This window comes from Passer montanus, unplaced genomic scaffold (genome assembly GCF_014805655.1).
Source record: "Passer montanus isolate IOZ18808 unplaced genomic scaffold, ASM1480565v1 scaffold8, whole genome shotgun sequence".
Lineage (NCBI taxonomy): Eukaryota > Metazoa > Chordata > Aves > Passeriformes > Passeridae > Passer > Passer montanus.
The window spans coordinates 15,018,755-15,041,394 of NW_024373256.1; the positions used below are offsets into that span (position 1 = coordinate 15,018,755).

Below are 22,640 nucleotides of genomic sequence, written 5' to 3' on the forward strand. Positions count from 1 at the left end.
TGGCACTGATGCACCACAGAGGTCATTTTGGGGGGTTCCTCAATGCCAAGTTGTAGTTACAGGCTGGAATAGCCCCATCTGGGGCTCCAGGTTGTTGTCACTGTTATGGTATTGTCACAGCCTGGTTTTAAATAAAGAAAGGTAGAATCTTAAATAAAATATTTGAAGCTGGCTCATAGCCTCTGCTTTAAAGTGTGAGCTCTGGAGCCAGAGAGGACTTGCTGAGGGAAGCAGAGCAGCTCCTGGCAGCTGGAATCCTCAGGAGCAGCAGTGGAGGCACAGAGGGCTGTGTGGAGCTGCCAGGGGGGCTGGAGTGGGGCTCTCAGCTACAGCAGCTACAGGGGAGGGTCCTGCTGCCCTCTCTGTGGGTGGTGCAGGTGGCACAGGGAAGAGCTTCACAGTGCATGGGAGCTCCTTTGCAGCCTCTGTGATGCAGGTAATGGCACAGCTTTTAGGTACTGCCTGAAATGCTATTGCTGGGTGGCAGGGGAAAAATGCTTCAAAACAGGTGTTGTTTGGTGGTCAACCCATGCCACACATGACATGAAATGTCTTGATAATAACCTAAGCAGTTAAGAAGTTAAAAAATCCCTGCAAAGCAGGATCTGCTTTGTTATTGATTGTTATAGGTTGTAGGTATGTGTCACATATTTTTATCGATGTATAGATTGTTTGGTATATAAAACTTGACAATTCCTCCTTGGATGTGCATGGTCTGGCTGTGCCAGATATTTTAAAGAAGGTAGCTTCCCTCGTCCCTACTTTTTGCCATGTTTGGAAGGTGACTTTGCTGTGACTGCCAGAAGCTACTGGGTTAACATTTTATGCACTTAGAGATAATCTAGTGTTGACTCAAGACATGATGCTTCAGTGTGACTTGAAGGCTTGAAACTCTGCTGTCAAGATACACTAAAAATAACCCCTCATCTTCCTGCTGAGCAGCATTTGGCACCAGGAGCTGGGAGTGCTGCTCTGTGTGTCAGCTGGGCTGGCTCTGCACGGGGGGCTCAGCCCCAGGCCCTGCCACCTCCTCCCCTGGCAAGAAGCAGGTGGAGAGTGAGCCATAGCTGGGAAAGAGCTGACATTTCTCCTGGGACCGTGGTGTGGGATGTTTCCCCTCAAGTGAGCTGAAAGTGTTTGGTGAGTGCTGTTTGTCACTGCTGCTGGGTGATGGAAGAGCTGCTGGCAGCATCTGCACATCACCCTCAGTGTTTTGTAGGGATGGCAGAGGTCTCTGAGAGCTTTGCACTGCTCAGACTCCGTTTGCTGAGCAGGATGGTGCTGGCACCATGTGTGAGCAGGTTTATGCTAGTCCCAAGGGTCTCTGCAGGTTTATTCACCTTCTCCAGCTGCAGCATGGGGGTTATTTCCTTGAAGGATGGGTTGTGTCTCAGGCTTAATCTGGTGGGTGCTGGCTGGTGCAGGGATGGCTGAGCCCTGAAGGGAGCTCCAGTTCAGAGGCACAGCACAAGGAGAAACCTTCAGCTTTGCTGTACCACCTTATCTCATCTTCTGGTAGTGACCAAAACTAGGTGCAGAAGATGAATTATAAACTCTTCAGGAGGGACTAAAAGAGGTGATAAAATTTAGAATCAAAATTAATCCTTACATCTCAACCTGTATGGGCTTGTTTAACTGCTGAGCACAGTGACCTTCCCAAGTCTGACCCTGAATCATGGCCAGTTTGTATAAATTCTCACAGCAGCTTTGGCAATGACAGCGTGTCCTTCTGAGTAGCCATTAGTTTGTGAGCCAGCCTGTTTGATTTTGGGGTGAATCACCAAGCAGTAAATGTGTGATGTGACACTTGACTGCTGTGTTTTGCTCTTTCAGGTGTTAGTCACACCAGATCTGTGCTTCCTTGCCTTCCTATTTTGGTTTCTCTGTCTCTGCACTGGGCTGTGACAAGCAGTGGTTCCTGGACAAGGTGTCACTTCCACAGTTTTTTGTAAAGGCCAAAGCCTTGTGCTGTTGGTGATCCCAAGTTCTCCATGCAGAATTCCTTCTCCCAGCAGAGGAGGGAGAAGGCTGCAGCAGGACAGCTTGAATAATGGGATATTGTTCCCTCTCAGACAGGAGGGCAGGCACGTTGGTGGCTTCCTGGGAGGGCTTTGTGCAGCTGCAGTGCAGGGCCTGGCTTTGGGAGGTTTGCTGTGGCCTCACTTGTGCCTGTATTGCAATAGATGCTGCTGCTCCCTGAATTGTTTCTTTCACCAAAATCTGAAGGAATGAGGCAAATTATTGGCTGTAGTCCAGGCAGGGATAACACTGGGTCAATGTTTGTAGCCTGGGTGCTGTTGTCCCATGCACTTCTCAGTGGCAAATCTTTTTCCTCTGGCTAACAGAAGTGTTTATTTTTTTCCCTCAGGCCCCAAACACATTTGCTGTGCATACTCTGCACCTCCTTGAAATGAAGTTCTCTTTTCCCTGAATCAGTGCCTTTCTGTACCCTAAATATGGATTTTGTCCCTCCCACATTGTTCCCTGTATATTTTATCTTACTTTGTGGCTAGTGGGAAGCTGGTATCTGATCTGTTCAGAGCACGTGGATTATTGTGTCTGGTGTGTGCAGACTCTGTGGTTCCCTTCAGCACTGAGACCAAGCAGTGGGAGGAACTGCAGGATGAAATTCCTTTTTCCTAGAAGGCCTCAATCTGCAGAGGAATATTTATGTATCATTAGAGCTGCTCAAAAGCTGCTCCAAATGCATCCACTTCCTACTTAAAAGTGACGAGGTGTCTTCATCTTGCTTCTCATCATCTCTTTTCAAAGGGACGATGATCTGGGCATCTTCAGCTCAAAAGCTGGTATTGTACCTCCTCCTCACTTCCCTTCCTCTGAACACAGGGGTTCCTTTTTCCTGGCAACCTGCACATGGCTGTAACATGACCTCGAGGAATCTCATTAATTAATACAGATTTAAACATTGTCTGAGCCTGAAAATTAGAAGTGTTTTAGCAGAAGGATGAAGTCTTCTCCTTGTCACGTATTCGTGTAATATTGACTAGAAATTCTGTCTACATCAGGTGCATCATTATTAAGTTTCTTTGTGCTCCACACAATGCAGATTCCCCCCACCCCCAGCTCTGGTACTCTTGGAGATCCCATCCCACAGAAGCTTCCTCTGGGAGCACATGGGAGCCACTCAGGACCCAGCAGGCTGGAGGGAGCTGCCTCGAGGTGTGCAGGGGGTTTGGCTGCTGAGGTGTTTTGTGTCCTGCAGTAATTCAGTGGTTACACGTCCCTGTTGTTGTGCATTCCTGAGGTCTCTGTGGTGTAAATTGATTTCAAGGTCACTTCCTAGAAAAGCCTGCCAAGGAGAAACAGGAGTAGCTGTTAGAAAGATCCTGCCTGCTGGCCATGTCCTGGGGCTCCTGTAGGAACAGCAGTGGCACAGCTCCTGAAGTGGAGGGCAGGAGCACTGCCAGGCTCTCTGACACCCTGGAGCTGGGAGCGTGCAGGGCTTGCATGGGGCCCTGCTCTGCAGGGGAAGGGCTGAGCAGGTGGAGTAGGGGGGGTGTAAAGGAGGGTAATTTCCTCTTTTCTCCATGGCTGTGAGGCTTTAGATTGTCACTTTTGGGGCTTGACACTTGTGGTTTTATATTCTTTTTTCTTGTTTGGCATGTGCCTGACCTTAGGAGTACTGTGTTCTCACACATGTGGGGTTTGTACTGGTTACTGAGTATTTAGCCAGCAGGTCAGAGCACTTCCAGGCATGGCTTCTTGCATTGTTCTCAAGCTCTCCTCTCACAAGCTGATTTTCACTTTTCAGTGCTGGTCCATAATCCATTTGGGATGGATATTTAGCAGAGCAGGTAAAACCACTTGGATGTATTTCCCAGGAGATCCCAGGGCAAAAGCTTGGTCAGAGCACTCTGCTGATTTCACGTCAGCTGTATCACTGCTAATGATTGCTCCATGTAATTAATTATTTGTCAGCTTCAGTGGCACTAAGGGGTCTTTTTTGGGATGAAGAGGTCACTGTAACCAGTTGGAAATATCCTTATCCTAGTTTGGGCTCTCTTCAGTGTGAAAGGAAAATCTGGCACTACTGAACCTTTGAGATCTTTGACTTTCCGGCATGTTTTAATTTTTCAGCTAGAAATTGCTTCACTTTATTTTTTCAATTTAATTTTTTCCTTGTTGAAATTTTTTCATTCCAATGAACTGTATCTACATGCTTTTTTTTTTTTTTTACATTTAGATACACCCAAAAATAATTGGTTATAGTTCTAAGCAAAAGATCTTGATGAGTTCAGATTCCAGGTCCCTCTGTCTTCACTCAGCGCTCTTGTGAAATTTAGTGTGTAATTTCAGTTTCAGGACTGGAGAGGTTTAAATTACTCTTTAACTGTTAGTCACAGTCCACTACAACAAAAGCACTGATTTTTGCAACAATTGTTTTGTCCGAAATCTGGGAAAAACCAACTTGATTTAGGGAAGGACACTGGTGAGCCTGAGTAGCACCTCGTGTGGAATGGTTGGTTTGGGTATCAGGTGTTAATCCCAGTGGGGTTTAGAGGAAGGGAGGGGGTGGCTTCATGGAACCATTAATTTTATTAGATATATATTTGATATATATCTGAAAGTTGGAGACTTTAGTCATCCCAGTGTCAGTCTGAAGTGCAGACCCACAGCAGAGCACCCAGTGCTGGCACAGCACTGCTGTTGTTCCTTCTGGGAAAGGAGAGGCACAGAAGGGAGAGACAAATCCCAGTTCCTGTATCCTGCTCTGTGCAGAGTTCCTGCAGGAAGGAGCTGAAAGAGCAAGTGCAGGCAGCCAAAGCATTGAAACAATTAATACTAAATACTCTGTGCCTTTCATTTCCCTGGGATGTTCTGTTGTCCACCTTGGACTCTGCAGAATCCCAGAGGAGGAGACATAACAGCCTTGAAAAAAATTAAGTATTTCTTTGTCTTTATAAGCTCCCTCAGTTTCCCTGTTGCAGCAATGGGCTGTTGCACAGAGAGGAGGATTTTGGTAAGAGGATTCTGCAGGGTGCAGAAATGGGCTGCTCTGCTCAGCTCAGTCTGCAGGGATGGAAAGTCTGGGTGCTCTGGGAACAGCTTTGCTGTCACTGCAGCGTGGGGCTTCAGCTGTCCTTCATGTGATCTCAGGCATCTTCCCTGCTGTATTTTTAGAGCTGTTGTGCAAAGAAGATTAGCAAAGGACTTAATATTGATGTGGATATGGATTCTTTGTCAAATATGGCAGTGTTCCCCCAATTTAGGCAATGTGTTTGGGCTCGTGTCACAGTTATATCACCAGGCTGTGCACTGCCATGTGCCTCAGCCCTGGCCTCTCTTCCTGCTCCAGATGTTGTTTAGCTGACTGGAAAAGTGGCTGCACTCTTAGTCCTGGTCTTAGTTTTGCTGGATCTAATGACAGTTTATTAGGGAGCCTGTTTCCAGATGGATCAAGTCCATACTTAGTGAGAAAGAAGCAGCTGGAGTTGAGATCCAGTGGTTTGCCTTCAGATGGGAGCCACGGGCACCTGGGTTCCGTGGTGGTTCCAGAGTGGCTCCTGTGGTCCCTCTGTGGAGAGGGGGCATTACAGGTGAAGCTGTTCAAGTGAGGCTTTGGAGGGTCCTGGTCCCACTGGAACAGCTCTTGTTTGTCTGGAAACTCCCTCAAATGTTCCTGGCACAGCTGCACCCCTGAAAGAGCAGAATCACAGAATCTTTTGGGTGGGAAGAGACCTTAAAAGCCCATTCAGTCCCACCCCCTGCCATGGGCAGGGACACCTTTTGCTGTCCCAGGCTGCTCCAGACCCTGTCCAGCCTGACCTTGGGCACTGCCAGGGATCCAGGGGCAGCCACAGCTGCTCTGGGCACCCTGTGCCAGGCCCTCAACACCCTCACAGGGAAGAATTTCTTCCTAACATGTGATTTAAGTGTTCAGTTTAACACCCTTTCCCATTGTCCTATCAAACTGTCCACCCTTGCTGTGGAGTTAATTAGGGCAGCCTTCTTTCAGGGAAGGGCTTTCAGTGACACTTTGTGCAAGTGTGCTAAGGGCACGTGTATGGAGTGACATGGGACAAACTGCCCAAAAGCAGTTGCTAAGCTTTCTGGTATCCCAGTGGCCTCTGAAGATGTTCTCAGCATGCCCTGCCCAACCACTTGGGACTCCAGTAACTTAGAATGGGTGGCCTAAAGAGATACATTTTGTATGTGCTGGAACAGGAGAGACCAGCAAGGTGAAGGCTTTGGCCTCAGGACAGCCCTGGAAGGTGGTTTGGAGCCTGGAGGGTTGGGACAGGGCAGGTGGGAGCACAAATAGGAAGTGGTGACTCCACCTGAGCAGCTGAATGGGTTGGCAAGTTTAGGGAGGGGAGCACTGCTGAGGTGTGCAGGTCCTGCCAGGTGGCCCTGGAGCAAAGGGCACCAGGAGAGGATGGCTGGGAGTGTCCTGTGGCAATGCCAGACACAGATCCATGAATTCCCATCCTGACAAATTAAGCTGCTCAAAGCAGTGAGTGTGCTCCTCTTGGCTGGAGCCAGGTGGATCTGTGTTGGAAACAATCACTTACCATGGGAATTTTGGATTTATCTAAACTGGTTTTGTTATTGCTGTGATGAGGAGTGAAAAGCAAGGTAGGAGAACACAGGAAAGTTCTCTGGGAAGTGTGGCAAAGCAAGCAGGACGCTGCTGAGGGACTGGGAGAGCAGGGTTTCAAACCTGCGTGCTCTGTTCTGGCCAGGACTCCAGCTGGCAGCTGCCTGCACTTCCCTCCTGATACTGGAGCAACATGATAATCTGAAATAGCTCCTTTCCCGTCCAGAGGTCCGGGAGCAGGAGATATGGAATGTGTCCTTAAGTGCCTGGGCTATTTTGGGATCAGGGACATGAATCTGTGCAGGGGCATCCAGGCTTTGCATGGCTGTGCTAATGGGGAGCTGACAGCCAGCCCAGCTCCAGCATCAGCACATCAATGTTTGCTTTTGGGGCAGAGAACTCATGAATATTTTTATTTTTCTGTGCTGTATAAAATGGTGGTGTCTTCTGGAAGGTGGGAAGATGACAGCAGTTCCTAGAGGAATTGCCTTGCAATGAGGCAGAAACATCTTAGGATGGAAATGTGGAGCTCTGAGAGTCCAGTGGAGGGAGAGCACAGGTTCTGTTCCAGGAACAGCTGCAGTGGAGCTCTGGGCAGCTTGTGCAGCTACCACATATTTGCAACAGCAGCACAACATGCAAGAGGTTTTTCAGAAGTCCAAGGAAAACATTCCACCCTGCAAACAGAATACAGTAAGAGATGAAGAAGTTAGGGAAGAAGCAGAGCAGTAGGTGCTGTTCATGCAAGTGCCAGGGAAGACTGCATTTCTGCTAGAGCTGCTAAAGAAGCTTTGGAGAAAGGGCTTTTCACAGGGATGTGCTAACAGAACAGGGAACGTTTCAGAGCCAGGACAGAGTTGTTTCAGAAATGGATGAATTGAGGCAAAGTGAGTAGCCTTACCCTTGGTAGTTTAGGGCAACAAGAACTGTTTGGCACATCACATTTTAAGGCTTCATACAGACAGTATTGAGCCAGAGATTATAATATTCCAGTCTTTAGCCAGCAGCAATCAGCAGAGCTCTGTTTGCTTTTGCTAGTTAGGAGTTTCCTGATGTTGAAGTCATGATTCCCTTCCTAGTATTCTTCAACAACAGGATTCTGTTTCTACTTCATGTGTCAAGGAAAAGTTATGTTAGGTCATGCTTGGCTGGTGACTGACATGGTGCTGTCTCTGCTTGTGCCTACTCTGCTTTAACTTCACCTCTGAGGAAGCTGGGGCAAACTCCAGGGTTCAGGGGGCTCTGTTTTGTTGGGCTTTCACTGTAAGGGAATCAACTAATTCAGAATGAGTTAAAATTGATTTACCCAGAAGCTGAAATTGACTTTATTTTCACTTCTAGGCCTATGAGAAACGCTTTCCTACATGCCCAGAGATCCCAGTCTTCCTGGGGAGTGAAATCCTGCACGAATCCAGGAGTGAGGATGGGGCCATCCATGTCATTGAGCGCAGCTGCAAGCTGAATGTGGATGCTCCCAGGCTGCTGAAGAAGGCAGGTGGAACCTTGGGAGCACAGAGGCCTGCATTCTGCTGGCTGCCTCCTAAAGTTACTCTTGTCTCTCTGTGTTTGCCCCTCCTCTTCAGATTGCAGGGGTGGAGCACGTCTTCTTCATCCAGAAGAACACGGTGAACTGGAGGGAGAGGACGCTGCGCATCGAAGCCCACAACGAGACCTTTGCCAACCGTGTGGTGGTCAGGGAGACCTGCAGCTACTCAGTGAGAGCCCTGCTGGGGCTGTCTGTGCTGGGAGGGGGGAGCTGTGCACTCACACACAGGGGGAAGGTGCCTGCATGCGTTTGAGCACCCCTGCATCGCTGGACTGGGATTACAGACTCTGAGGGTCCCGAGTGTGGGATAGTTCAGCTGCTTTGGAGACACAAGACCAGGAGGAATGGCTTCCCACAGACAAATTGGCCATTAGGAAGGAATTGTTCCCTGTGAGGGTGGGCAGGCCCTGGCACAGGGTGCCCAGAGCAGCTGTGGCTGCCCCTGGATCCCTGGCAGTGCCCAAGGCCAGGCTGGGCAGGGCTTGGAGCAGCCTGGGACAGTGGGAGGTGTCCCTGCCATGGCAGGGGGTGGAACAAGATGAGCTTTAAGGGCTTGATGATCTTAAAGGTCTTTTCCAACCTAGTGATTCTGTGTGTCCATCCAAACCATTCTGTGATTGAGGATTGAGAAACTTCTTCAGGTTGATTGTGATTCCCTGCTTGGAGTGAAAGTGGAAAACAGAATTGATACTCCAGAACTGCTGGTATTCCCTCAGTTTCTTTTTGATTGAAATTCAGGCTGACAAAAACATCTAGAGCTTGGGCATGTTAATAAATCTGGATATCTAGAATTAAACCCTTACTGTTCATTATTATAAGGCTCTGAGTGAAATATGACAATTTATTTTGCCCACAAATAAGTGACAGTTTTAGCACCTTGTTTGTCATTTTCATGCTCTAAAGATTTGGAGAAAGGACTTGAGCCTTATCTGTGGCCTGGACTGTCTCCCTCTGTGGCTGTTTCTGTGCTGTTTCACTGCACTGGTGCTCTGAAACCATGGAATAGCTCAGCTGTTTCTGGAAGCAATCAGATCCTGCTTGTCTTTCCTTGTACTAATGTCCAGCTCCTGTTACTTACCTGCCCTTTTGGCAGCTGGACAGCAGCTCAGCTTCTTGGGAGTAAGCAGGCTGTGAGGAGCTTCAGGAAGAGGAGGAGTGGATAAGCTGTGAACATTTTGGATGGTGAGGGTGTTCCTGGGCAGAGATCCCTTGGTGGCTGCCTGAGGCTTCCTAAAAACTGCTGTAAATCAAACTTCCATCATCATCAAAGGCACTGACAGGTCTGAAATGCTCCCAGGTCAACTCTGAGATTGCTACACTTGCTGATTTTGGCTGTGTTCTTAGGAAGGAAACGTCAGTATCTGGGCTGTGAGGGGAACAGGGTGGGAGCTGCTGGCTGCATCCTCAAGATGGTTCCCTGCTCTATTTTTACCAGTTCCCTTTTCCCTGCCAGAGTGCACCGGAAGCAGGTTTATTCTCATCTTTCCTTTTCTGCAGCGTTCTCTGAGGCAACTTGGAGAAATATGATCCTGCTCCTGCAGTTACTTAATATCTCCCCAGGGAATTTGTCTTTCATGATATCTTTGTGTGGGGGCTGGAGTTGTTTTTCTTTCCTGTCAGTTTGTGAACAGCAGCACCTGCAGAGAGAAGGCAGAGCCTTCTCAGGAAAGGGTTAAGTTGAAAAGAGGGATGGATTCTACCATACAGAGGGGAAATAAGGGAAAGGCGTGTGTTGAGCTGAAGAGTGGGGAAGCTCCCTGCTCTGCCATGTCCCCAGTGGTTTGGGGAGAAGCTGAGTCTCCCATCCAAAACTAAAAAAGAAACCTGGTTTGCATTTTTCTTCTTTACAGGTGTAGGAGTTTTAATTGCATGTTCCACAAGGCCATCCCTGTCTTTCCATAAGGAGACCTTGACACGATGGCTTGAAGTGGGCAGTTCCACTGCTGTTTTTGTGCAGCTTTTGCTACTACAGTTCAGGTCTGCTGGGGCAGGGATGGATTTAAATCTGGATTTCCTTGTGCATGTGAAGAATGCTGGGTTAGCAAAAGTCTGGCTGTCCTGTTCTCAAAGGGCTCTGACAAAGGAATGAACCTGGCTGGCCACTGCAGGTGTGGCAGTGCCCCTCTGCCCCCTCTCTGTGGCTGTGGAGGTCGAACAGCCAGTGTGGTGCCAGGGCCATGAGCCACCTGCCCCCATCCCTCCTGTGTGTTGTGTTCCCCTGGCTGCAGGTTCACCCCGAGAATGAGGACTGGACCTGCTTTGAGCAGTCAGCCTCTCTTGACATCAAATCCTTCTTTGGCTTTGAAAGCACCGTGGAAAAAATTGCCATGAAGCAGTACACCTCCAACATCAAACGGGTAAGGTGGGCTTCCCTGGCTGCCTGGACACCCCAGGCCCTCTCTTTGCCTTGCTGTAAACACACCCAGTGGAGTTTTGTGCCCTTGCTTGTGGCTGGGCAAAGGAAGGCAAAGCCAGTGTGCAAAGAGCACAGAACAGAGCTGGCTGGAGTGTGGCTGTGCAGGGATGGAGCAGGCTGTGCCAGAGGAGCACTGGGTGCTGTGAGTGCAGGGCTGCTGGGCACTGGGGACACTCTTCTTGTGCAGGAAGGGAAGGTTCTTGGGGAAAATCACCCCCTGTGTCTCCAGAGGTAGGGCTTGGGACAGTGGCTCTGGGCTGCAGAGGAACAGGGCAGCTAATTGGGTTTGGGAGCAGGAGGAGGGGGTAAAAGTGTTAGAAAGGCAGCTGCATCCACAACTGGGATTTGCCTGGCCGTTAGTGTAATTCATCATTCACAGGGGGCTTTGATACTGGAGGTTTTTTGACAGCATCATGGGGATGGAAGGAGAGATTTCCCCTCTGTTTATCCCTAGCAGCATTCATCATCTGTGCTGAGGAAACTCCAGTGCCTTGCTGGCTCTGGACGAGGCTTTTTCCTAATGAGAGTTTTCCCCTTCAGGGCAAGGAGGTGATTGAGCACTACCTGAAGGAGCTGATCTCGCAGGGGATCACGTTCATCCCGCGCTGGAGCCCTCCCGGGGCGGAGGAGGAGCGAGCCCCGGCCCCGCTGGAGCCCGGCGCTGCCGGCAGCAGCAGCAGGGAGCCTGCCAGCCCCTGCCCGCCCCCCGAGGCCGCCAGCCCTGACGGTAGGCACTGCAGCACCGACCACGGAGCTTGTTTTCATTTATCCTGCCGTCAGGTTTTTCATCTGGAGTGTGGGGGAGGAGGAGGAGGGAAAGCTGTTTTCTTTTTTTCAAGGAAAATAAACAGTGGAACTTTTTTTTCCCCTAAAACAAAAAAGCTCTGCAGGCAGTATGTTTTGGAGCTTAGGAAAAAAAAATAGGTTTGATGAGCCCTTTAAGGTCTTCAGTATGCTGGAATTAAATATTTTGTCTGTTCCATAATTAGTATTCTTGGGGACAGGTTTGGATGGTTTTTGGCCCTGTATCAGGCCAAGACAAACTTGAGGAGTGTCTCCTGAGGCATTTTTCCCACAAAATGCCTGAATCAAACTTTATCTTTCCGTGTGTTGGTCTGGTGATATTTTCTAGACTAAATAAAATACTTCTCTGGCAAAAAGAAATAGGAGGGACCTTTGTATCCAGAGCTGTTGTAATAGAAACAGTTGTTGTCATTCCTGAGAAGGAAAGGCAGCACTTGTTTTGCTGAGTGTAACTGGGCAAAAAACCTGGAATTTGGAGATATCAGTAGTTCTGCTCTCACCTGACATTCTCTGGGAGCTTTACTGGAGAAAGATAGGAATCCACAGAGAAGCTGATTAGGGGAAATTTTTGAGATTAATGTTGTCCTCAGAGTGGTGGGTCCCAGCCAGCAGAAGAGGAGAGTAGCCCTTCTTTTTCTGCCCATATTCCTGCTCAGGACAGAATTAGCTTCCCTGGGCCTGCTCCCCACCTAGCTAGCTCTGGGGGTTCCATGGGATGTCTCACTTCCAAATACAATTTCTCTGTTATCCTGCTTATCCTGTGGGTGTCCAGGCCTCCTTCTGTAGGTGGCATCTACTGGAACCTGGTGCCTGACAGAGAGCCAGCTCTGAGGTGTCCCCAGCCCTGCTCCCTGTGTCTTCCACCCCAGCTTCTGCCTGGGCTGCTCCCCCAGCTGCCCTGTTCTGCTGGCTGGCAGCTGCCAGCCCTGGGTGACATGTCCCCCTGTCCCTCGGTGCTGGCAGTCACCAACCCCTTGTCCTTTGTCTCTGAGCTGGAGGGGCATTGAGCTGCTTGGTGTGCAGAGGACTTCTCCTCCTGCCAAAATCCTGCCTGGCTGTCAGAAATGTGCTGTTGTTCTCCTTAGTCTCTGGTGTCCCTGGGCAGAATAATGGCTTGGTTTTCCAGCAAGCCACTTGTCACTGCAGTTGTGCATGAGATTTAGGACACGTGGAGATGGAAATGCCCAGACCTTGGAGTACTTGTTGAGCTGAGTGCCAGAACTCATGCCAGATCTTTTAAAGCACCTCCTGGAGCAATTCAGAGCTGAATGGAATATAGGTGTTCCAGAGCCAGGTGGAGTGATCCAGCTGTGATGCAGCACGTGCTGCCTGTGGCCTCGTGCCGCAGTCACCAGGAGAGTGTCCCTCCCTCCCTCCCTCCCTCCCTCCCTCCCTCAGGCTGCTGGGATGAGGCTTCTGAGCAAATCCCCTGTAAATCACAGGCAGCCCAGTGTGTGGAATCGCCTGCTGCCCTCCCTGCAGGCTGTGGCAGGCTGCTCTGAGCTCTTGTTTCCCCTGCAGCTGACAAGCTGGACGCTGACTACATCGAGCGCTACCTGGGCCAGCTCAGCCCGATGCAGGAGAGCTGCCTGATCCGCCTGCGCCAGTGGCTCCAGGAGACTCACAAGGGAAAGGTGGGTAGGGCAGCCCCTGAGGGGCACCCAGGGGGTCCCCAGCTGCGATGGGGAACCCTGGCTGCACAAACACACTGGGGAGTGAGAGGCTGGAGTGTGACGCCACAGGAAATGGCATGGGGCCCTGGTCCTGGTTGAGCTGAGCATGAGTCAGCCCTGGCAGCCCAAAGGGTCACCGTGACCTGCAGGCACTGCCCTGCTCTGCTCTGTGCCACAGTGGCCTCACCTCTAGTGCTGGACACCACAGTATCAGAAGGATCTAAAGCTGTCAGAAAGTGTCCAAAGGGTGGACTTGAGGGTGGACAAGGGTCTCAAGGGGAAGCCATAGGAGGAGCAGCTGAGGACACTTGGTTTGTTCAGCTGGAGGAGAAGAGATGGAGCACAGAGCTCCCCGGGGCTGCAACTCCTCCCAGGGAGCAGCTCCAATCTCTGCTCTGTGACCAGGGACAGGAAATGGCTGGAGCTGTGCCAGGGCAGGTTTGGGTTGGATATCAGGAAAGGTTCTTCCCTCAGCTGGGCACTGCCCAGGCTCCCCAGGGAATGGGCACAGCCCCGAGGCTGCCAGAGCTCCAGGAGTGTTTGGACAGCACTGCCAGGGATGCCCAGGGTGGGATTGTTGGGGTGTCTGTGCAGGGCCAGGGGTCAGACTGGATGATCCTTGTGGGTCCCTTCCTGCTCAAGGAAATTCCATGGTTCTCTGATTTTTTTCCTGAGAAGCAGCACAGGCACTGAGGGACAGGTGTGTCTCTGCTCTGCTGGAATGTCCTGGGCTCCTTTTGGTTAAATAAAGTCTCTGTCAGACCAGCAGGGTAACTAATATGTGGCTGGGAGAAGAAAGGGTCTAGAGCAGCTTGAATGCTTCAAGAGGGGTTCAACTCCAGATTTCTTGATGGAGAGGGATTAGGAGGGAAGGAAAAAAGGACCAAGGATAGCACCAGAGTAGTTGGGTGGGCTGAGTAGATAAAGGGTGCTTAGCAAGAGGAGCAGGTGATCCTGCTTGGAAGCAGGGAACAGCTGGATGAGGTTTCAACAGTAAAAGCTTCCTGGCTTAGAAGGAATCAGCTCAGTCAGTCAGGATGGGTTAGGTCAGGTACTCTGCATTCCTGGGTTTGGGAAGATTTTCATTCTCTTTTCTTTACCTGGCCTTTCCAAAAAAGACTGCTGCTTACAAGGAGCTTTGCCAGTCCTGCGTGCTGTGCTGTATGTCTCAGAGCTGAGCATGTCTCATCTGAGTCCAGGGAGTCTGAACATGATTTAAAATGCTGTTTTTTCTTGGTAAAGTGAATGTGAATCACCTCTGTAGAAATAAAATGTAACAAAGATTTAGTGCTATTGTTCTGCTGCTGTTGAACTCCTGAAGTTCCCTTGTGTGTGAGCAGGCACATGGGTATTGTTGGTACCCAGGAATGTGGATGGAAAAACAGCTCCCAGCAAACCTCAGACTGAAGAGAACAGGAGGTGTTGGGGCAGTGTGAGAGGCTCCCAGCAGCTGATGAGCTCCAGACTCCAACACTGCTGCTGAATTGTAAGAGCTGATAAATTTCCACCCCCAAACACCTGCCAGGGCTGGCCAAAGCCACTGGTGTACAGTGGCATCAACAGCAGCCTGGATAGCTTGGACCAGAAGGGTGGGGCTGCTGGAGGCAGGTAGAGGCTACAGAAATATATGTGTGATATATAATATATTGTATATATACACACCTGATGTAGCAAAGGGCCCCTTGGAGGGCTGTGACACCTCCCTGGCAGCTGCTCTTGTGTCACTGTGATGGCCCTGAGGAAGGAGCTGGGGCTGGGCTCCCAGCCAGCCAGGGGTGGTGAGGGAGCTGTGTGAGCAGGAGCAGCTTCACCAAGAAAAGGGGCTCTGCTGGAAGCTGCTTTTGGTCTGTCTGCCTGTGATCCAGCCTCCAGTCAGGTGAGAGGCACTGCACAGGCAGGGATCAGTCCCAGGTGGGACTGTGCTCTCAGAGAGGACAGGAGGCTTTTCATGGAGGCCTGAGCAGTGAGGTGGTGTGGGCTCCAGTGGGGTAGGAGATATCTCACCTAGAGGGTCCTGGGTGGGAGGACATCCCAAAGGCAGGGGGGCTTTGTCCCTGGTGTGACCTGCAAGGATCCTGCTTTCAGCTGGAACAGGCACCACCCAAACCTTTGTTTAGGTTGAAAAGTATCAACCCACAGGCTGGTTCTCCCCCTCCATGTCAGAGGCTGGGCAATCAAGCTGGAGAAGGAAAAAGTGAGAGCACATAAGCAAAATGTGGAGCAGCTGCCCCTGGGGCTTGGAGCTGTGCAGGGAGAGGCAGCCCTTGTCCCCTGAGCTGTGCTGGGAGCTTGGCAAGTGCAGCTCAATCCTGAGCTCTGGGGACAGTGGAGCTGCCTCAGGCCTTTGGGTGGCCTTGCTGGGCCTTGTCCCCAGGAGGACGTGGGCACACAGGAAGGGAGGTGCTGGCTACTGAAACTTCATCTTGACCCCCCTGACTGCTCAGCTGCTTCTCCTGATTTCCTGACAGAGCAGGCCAAAATCAGGAGCTTGTCCTGCAAGGCTGGGCTTGTCCCTGGAGAGGCTCTTACCTTGCTGTGACAATCTGTTCTTTTAATTCAGAGCAGGGATGGCCTTATTCCTCTGTCAGAAATTATCAAAAAATAGATCTCCTGTTTCTTGGAAAATGGTCCTTCTTATTTTTGTCCTCTGTCCTATTTCACTATCTTTTCCCCATTCCTTCCAAAGCAGACATTACCTTTACAATCAGATATGTTGTTGCTTAAAAAATCTGAGGAGTTAAAGGAACAAACTGTAAATGGTGTTAAAATTGCAGCAACTTAAAGCTCTGTTGAAGGCTTTGCACCATGCAGGAGAGTGCAGCAGTTTTACCAGGGAATACAAAAGCAGGCTGAAATTAAACCTTCGTTTTCGTGCATGTGGGAGTTACTGCTTTGGTTGGACAAGGATAAAAGACTAATTCTGCTGTGGAATAAGTCTTGGAGCTTCCTGCCTTTGGTCCAAACAGAAGTGTTGGATTTGCCTCTTGCCTGGAGCTGTGCACAGGGGAGGTTTGAAACAGGGAAATTATCAAACCTTCCAGCAGCCATCCCCTCTCCTGCAGAGATGCAGGAGCTGTTGTGGGTGTCTGGGCTGGGTGTGATGAGTGACAGCTGCCTCTGAGCAGCAGCAACACAAACCTGAATTATCTGATGAATGCTCTGCTGGCTTTAAACTTGCTGTCATACTGAATTCCTCTAAGTACTCTCGAGATCACCTTTGGGAAGGCTGCCCTCTCCTTTCCAGGACACACAGATGCAGTGTCAGAACCAATGTTAGTCTCCCCCCTGCTCCTAAGGTGCTTTAGGATTCATTTAGGCTGCCTCAACTCTTCTTTAGGTGAGCCAGTTCTTACCATCTCTTGCTTGTGAATCCAGGATTGCTCCCTCCTGACACAGCTGCCAGCCTTGCTTTCTACCCAGCTTTCTGTTTCCCTGAGCATGGCTGTGCACAAACAAAGGAGCTTTGACTCCTGACCATGGGGATTTGTGTCCCAGCAGGGCTGGGAGTGCTTGGGTTGTGCTAACACAACATGGAGACTCTGGAAGAGACAATCCCTCCTCCACAGAGCTGGAATTTTTTATGGAAACTTGTAGAGAATGAGGCCAAGCACTTTTGGAGAAGCTGGAGTGAGGGGCTGTGAACCCAGCAGCACATGCAGCTCTAATCCAGTTGGATTTGCAGCTGACAGGCTCTTAGTCAGATTTGGCACTTCTGTGGAATCCATCAGGTTCGTTGTTAATTCCTGCTGCTTGGCACTCCTGCCAAGCTTTCTTTGATTCTGCAGCTAAAGAGAACATGGCAGATCTGGAAGGAGGTTGGAATAAGCCTTTCTGCAGACTTGCTTTGGAAGGCTTTTGTGCCTGTGATGTTAGGATTAGTGCTAGTGCTGGGGTGAGTGATTGGGAGAGGGTTGATTTGGATCAAGAGTTATTGTGGTGTAATGGGGCAGGGAAGCCTTTGAAGCACTCAGCAGCTTTCCTGTTCAAGCACTAGCAGCAGGGCCTGCACAAAAGCTGGAACTGGGACTGGTGGCATCATTCAGACTGCACAGTTGTGATTCCCTCCAGTGCCTGGTGTGGTCAGTGTGTTACCTGTGGCTGTTTGTTACCTGTTGCCATCCTGTGCTGATTTGCCCTGGGCGGGTGGACTTGCACCTCCCTGATTTTCACACAGTATTTTGGAGGTCCTTGTGGATAACCAGTCAAGGGAAACATCAACCAGCCTGGGGTTTGCTGGGAATTGCACTGGGGAAGGGCTTCCCACAGTCAGTGAGCTGCTCCCTGCTTTTGTGCTCCTGGCACCCTCTGCTGCTGCCAGCTGGCTCAGCTGCCGAGGGAGGGAGGCGGAAGGGAAATTTAATGTTTGCTGTCTTAGTTTGAAGAGATTCAAAATGGTGTCAAAGCTGCAGCCTCCTGTGCAGGCCCGAGGAGCATTCCAGTGCTGATGCTGGGCTCTCTCCTGGCAGATCCCCAAGGACGAGCACATCCTGCGCTTCCTGCGCGCCCGCGACTTCAACATGGACAAAGCGCGGGAGATGCTGTGCCAGTCGCTGGCCTGGCGCAAGCAGTACCAGGTGGATTTCATCCTGCAGTCCTGGAGACCCCCGGCCCTGCTGCAGGAGTACTACACTGGGGGGTGGCACTACCAGGACAAAGGTGAGGAGCTGCCCCTGGCACCTCACCGGTGGTCTGGGATGGTGAGGAAAGCTGCATTGTTGTTTTTAAAGTTAACAAAGCAGTTCAGTGCCTGTGAGCAGCCACTCTGCTTCCCTCTAATTGTATTCCCTCTGCACAGACCAGTCAGTGCAAAGCAATTTCTCTGAACAGGTTGCTTTTAGCAGAGATTTTTATCCTTTTCAAATATTTAATGTGGCTTTTAAAAAGGGTATGGGAGTGACAGCCTGGAGACTGAAGTGCTGCCCTCTCTGACCCCTCTGTTTTGAAGATGGGCGGCCGCTCTACATCCTGCGCCTCGGCCAGATGGACACCAAGGGTTTGGTGAAGGCCCTGGGAGAGGAATCCCTGCTGCGACATGTGAGCTGTGCCCTGTGTGTCACCTCTTCCCCTCAGGGTGCTGGGAGGTCTTGTCATGGTGCATCAGGAATCCTGGAATGGTTTGGATGGGAAGGGACCTCAAAGCTCATCCCGTCCCACCCCCTGCCATGGGCAGGGACACCTTCCACTGTCCCAGGCTGCTCCAAGCCCTGCCCAGCCTGGCCTTGGGCACTGCCAGGGATCCAGGGGCAGCCACAGCTGCTCTGGGCACCCTGTGCCAGGGCCTGCCCACCCTCACAGGGAACAATTCCTTCCCAGTATCCCCTCTAACCCTGCCCTCTGCTTTTTGTATTTTTTAAAATAACATCTCCAGGCCATCCTGGCTACTCAGCCATTCTCTGGCTAATCCCTGTCTGTGCTGTCTGTGATTGCAGGTTCTGTCCATTAATGAGGAAGGACAGAAGAGATGTGAGGAAAACACCAACATTTTCGGCCGGCCCATCACGTCAGTGTCTTTGGTTTAGAACTGGTTTTCCTGAGCCCTTGCAGACTCTCAGTGCCATGGTGAAGGATGCTGCTGTGGTTTGGGGTGATGTCCTTAGGGTTGCACTGCAGACAGCTGGATGGGGACCACAGATATATAAAAATTTATTTGTTTGACTTAAATGCAGACAAATCCTGCAGTTTTGTTGAAAAGCAAGTATTGATCCTTCCTTACATAATTTTCATATCCCATCTCAGATTAATTTAATCTTTCTGTCTTGGTGATTTTGATCCACGTCATTGAAATTTTTTAATACAGGAGCCTGTCTGCCAGATTCCACTTTAATTTAAAAGACATTTTTACATTCTTTTTAGCAATAGGCCTGCATACCTTCACCTTCTGGAGTGACAGATGTTCCTGCCCTTGGGGTTGGGTGTCTGTGTTACCTGGAGCTCACCTGGGTTCAGGTGTCTGCTGCCTGAGTGGAGATGTGCTTTTATTGGAATTGCTTTGGCCCTTTTTGGTTTCCCGGATCCTGCACAGGCTGTGGGGTTACTGTGGATCCTAAACTGAGCTGCCACCACACTCCAGAGTTCTGACAGGTCTTTTTCTGTTTATTTCAGATCCTGGACGTGCCTGGTGGACTTGGAAGGGCTCAATATGAGGCACCTCTGGCGGCCTGGGGTGAAGGCCCTGCTCAGGATCATTGAGGTGGTGGAGGACAACTACCCTGAGACCCTGGGGAGGCTCCTGATCGTGAGGGCACCACGGGTCTTCCCTGTGCTCTGGACCCTGGTGGGTGAAACCTGGGCTCTGCAGGGTCACTGCCACTTGTGCAGGTCCACAGACAGCTCCATCAGCAGAGGCAGGGGGGAGAATCTCCAGGCAGCTTGTGGGGAGCTCCTGAGGAGCCACAGCAGAACCAGGCCATGGGGAGCCTGTAGCTCACTGGGTTCTGGTGACTGCCATCCACCAGGACAGGATGAGAAACCTGGATTGGACCTGCCCATTCCACCCAAAGTTGGTGGGAAAGACAGATACCTTTTCATTTCATTAGGACACTGAAGGGTAGTAAGTAGTAATAATAGGTAGTAAATAATAAATCTGGTGTCTGCTGACTGCTCTGGCAGTGTGAGAACTTGGTTGTTACATTTCTTGTGAGGTTTGTGGGTGAGGCAGTGACTGCAGACTTCCTTTACATAAAGCACAAAGTGTTGTGAGATGGTGATAGAGAGAGAAAGAACATTTTCAGTTTGTTATCCCTCTCTTTGGGAAGTGCCTCAGAGCTGTGAAGCTCTGCACACTGCTGAGACATTCCAGGCTAGAGCCTGAAGCATCATGAGATGGCTCAGACAGGGTCTCCAGCTGCCCTCAGTGACAGCCATGTCCTGTGTGCCCTTTGTCCTTCAGGTCAGCCCCTTTATCAATGAGAACACAAGGCAGAAGTTCCTCATCTACAGTGGCAATAACTACCAGGGCTCAGGAGGGCTGGTGGACTATGTGGACAAGGATGTGATCCCAGACTTCCTGGGAGGAGACTGCATGGTGGGTTTTCCTTCCCCTTGTGCAGGTACAATCTGGAACTGCCTCCCTCTCCCTCACCACCTTCCACTGCCTTCTGGAAGGGGTTAAGCCTCTGTGCTGGCCAGTGTGCCCGTGCTGTGGGCACAGGGCAGTTGATTTGGGCACAGAGAGCTGCCCTGCAGTGCTGGTGCTGCCCTGGGATCCTGGAGCAGGGTCAGAGGGCAGCTCTCTGCAGGGAGCTCAGAGCCACTGTGCAGTTCTGGCTCAGCTGAGGGGTCAGCCCGTGTCTGACAGCCAGCAAGAGTTCCTGGTTCACTGCTGGAACCTCCTGAGCTCCTGTTTGTGTGTCTGGCCCCTGCAGTGCACTGTCTCAGAAGGGGGGCTCGTGCCCAAGTCCCTGTACCAGACCGAGGACGAGCAGGAGAACTCGGATCACATCCGCCTGTGGACAGAAACCATCTACCACTCTGCAAGTGTCCTCAGAGGAGCCCCACACGAGGTACAGAGCTCAGCTTGGGGTGCTGCCACAGTGACACGTGTCCCCTCTGCTGGGGCTGCCTGGAGCAGCCGAGGGCTCCCAGCACAGGGAGCAGCAGCTGCTGTTCTGCAAGGGAGCAGCTGCACGTGTGGGAGTGAGGAGCAGCACTTTGAGCAGCAGTGTCTCCTATCTCTGCTGTGGTCTGTTCTTCTGGAAGGTCCAGTCTCTTCCTCCTCCCCCTCATCCCTCTCTTGGGAGAAAGAAAGGGCACTGAGTTTCTCTTGTGATAGTTCAGCTCCCACTCCCAGCCGTGTAGCTGGGACAGTAATGGGGTGATAAAGGAAGGTGTGTGCTGGGAACTGCTTGATGGGAGTCATCAGGAACCAGGATGTCCCAAAAAGGAGCAAATCAGTGTCAAATCAGTCTTCTGGCCTCTCTGCTGGGGGGTGACTCTGATTTGGCTCTTTGTGCCTCAGTTCCACTGAGGTTTTCCTGGAACAAGTAACTCACTCACAGCTGAGTGGGTGTACTGTGGGGGGGTTGGGAGTGGGAGTTGATTCCTGAGGGGGACACACACCAAGACCATCAGCCAGCTGAAGGATTGTGGAGCCAGGTCTGTTTCCCCAGAGTGGGAGGAGCACACTGCTGCCACCTGAGCACCTGACCCTGCAAGGGGCTTGTTCTGTTCCTTTCTTAGATACTCGTGGAGATCCTGGAAGGGGAATCTGTCATCACCTGGGACTTTGACATCCTGAAGGGAGATGTGGTCTTCAGCCTCTTCCACTCCAAACGAGCTCCTGAGCCAAGTCACAAAGAAGCCACATCACCAAGTCCCTCTGGGGCAGGGGACAATGTGCAGCTCATTGACAAGACCTGGGTGCTGGGGGTGGATTACAGCCGGGTGGAATCTCCCCTGGTCTGCAGGGAAGGAGAGAGCATCCAGGTCAGAGGGCTTGGGGTCCTGCCATGGCTTTGGGGTCCTGCCAGCTCAAAGGGGAGTGGTAGGGAGGGAATTGATGGTGTGGGAAGTCAGGAACTGCTAGAAAGGGGGGCTGTGGTCATTCCCAGCAGCAGGAGGGGGGATTCTGCCCCCTCAGGTGAGACCCCACCTGCAGAGCTGTCCATGGAATGGGATGAGCTTTAATTCCCACTCAAACCAGTCTGTGATCATTTTCTGGATACCCTTTGAAAGTGGGAAATCCTTATTTAGAGTGAGTCATTGGAAAGAGACTCCAAGCTAAAATTCTTAAATTCTTATGGAAATTAACCTAAATAAGTTTTTTTTTTTCTTTTCTTTTTCCCTTCTGGGGCTACAGGGCTGTGTCTCGGGGAGGTGGACAGGTGAATGACACCTGTGCTGGGTCACTCAGCCATTCCCCCAGCCACCCGTGGTCACTGCTGTCCCTCCCTCCCTGCAGGGCTCCCATGTCACTCGCTGGCCTGGCTTTTACATCCTGCAGTGGAGGATGCACGGGCCCCTGCCCTGCTCCAGCTCCAGCCTGCCCCGTGTGGACGATGTCCTGGCCTCCCTGCAGGGCTCCAGCCACAAGTGCAAGCTCATCTACTACTACGAGGTGCTGGCTTCCAAGGACTTCAGGTAGGGCATTTACAAGGGGTTTACTACGAGTGTGAGTTAAACACTTGGATATCAGAGACCCCCACAGGGGACGTGTTTCACTGACAAGTGCATGGACACAGAATTGGTGGCATTTTGTGCAACCAGTCTCTTCTGGTGCTGTAGATATTTAAAAGTTTCCTTGAATCTGTGTGCACCAGTGAAATTTGTGCTTTGGGTCTTGCTTGGCTGAAGAGCAGGAGATTTTTGACTCAAGAGGGTTTGTAACTTAGTTGAGAATATTTTGAGAAGCTGCTTTTGGAGTGATTTCAATATCAGCTGGGCTATTTCCCAAATGGGTTTTTTTGCACTTGAGATGGATGAGCATTTCTGAACAGGTGAACAGCCAGCCTTGGCAGGGTGTGCCTGGCCCCTTTCAATGGCAGAAGCAGCTCTCCCCATCTCCTGTAAATCTGAGCTCTGTGCAGGTCCTTGGCCCTTCCCTGGAGCTGGAGGAGGCGTTGGGCAGGGCAGACCTGAAGGTGGCAGCTCGAGGTGTGAGCTGGCCTGGTCCTGTGGGCTCAGAGCAGCAGAAATGCCTCCCTG

At 51.0% G+C, this 22,640-nt stretch overlaps 1 protein-coding gene across 1 annotated transcript in view; it reads left to right on the forward strand.

Moving 5' to 3' along the window:
- Window positions 1–22,640, forward strand: part of SEC14L5 (SEC14 like lipid binding 5) — a 39,273-nt gene that overhangs the window by 12,326 nt on the left and 4,307 nt on the right. Inside the window, exons 4-16 of the mRNA XM_039731849.1 lie at window positions 7,901–8,050; window positions 8,143–8,274; window positions 10,334–10,462; window positions 11,062–11,248; window positions 12,847–12,959; window positions 17,465–17,654; window positions 17,944–18,032; window positions 18,428–18,498; window positions 19,101–19,272; window positions 19,888–20,022; window positions 20,363–20,500; window positions 21,177–21,422; window positions 21,898–22,076. Coding sequence (XP_039587783.1) covers window positions 7,901–8,050; window positions 8,143–8,274; window positions 10,334–10,462; window positions 11,062–11,248; window positions 12,847–12,959; window positions 17,465–17,654; window positions 17,944–18,032; window positions 18,428–18,498; window positions 19,101–19,272; window positions 19,888–20,022; window positions 20,363–20,500; window positions 21,177–21,422; window positions 21,898–22,076 — 1,931 coding nt within the window. The remainder of the gene's footprint in view (window positions 1–7,900; window positions 8,051–8,142; window positions 8,275–10,333; window positions 10,463–11,061; window positions 11,249–12,846; window positions 12,960–17,464; window positions 17,655–17,943; window positions 18,033–18,427; window positions 18,499–19,100; window positions 19,273–19,887; window positions 20,023–20,362; window positions 20,501–21,176; window positions 21,423–21,897; window positions 22,077–22,640) is intronic.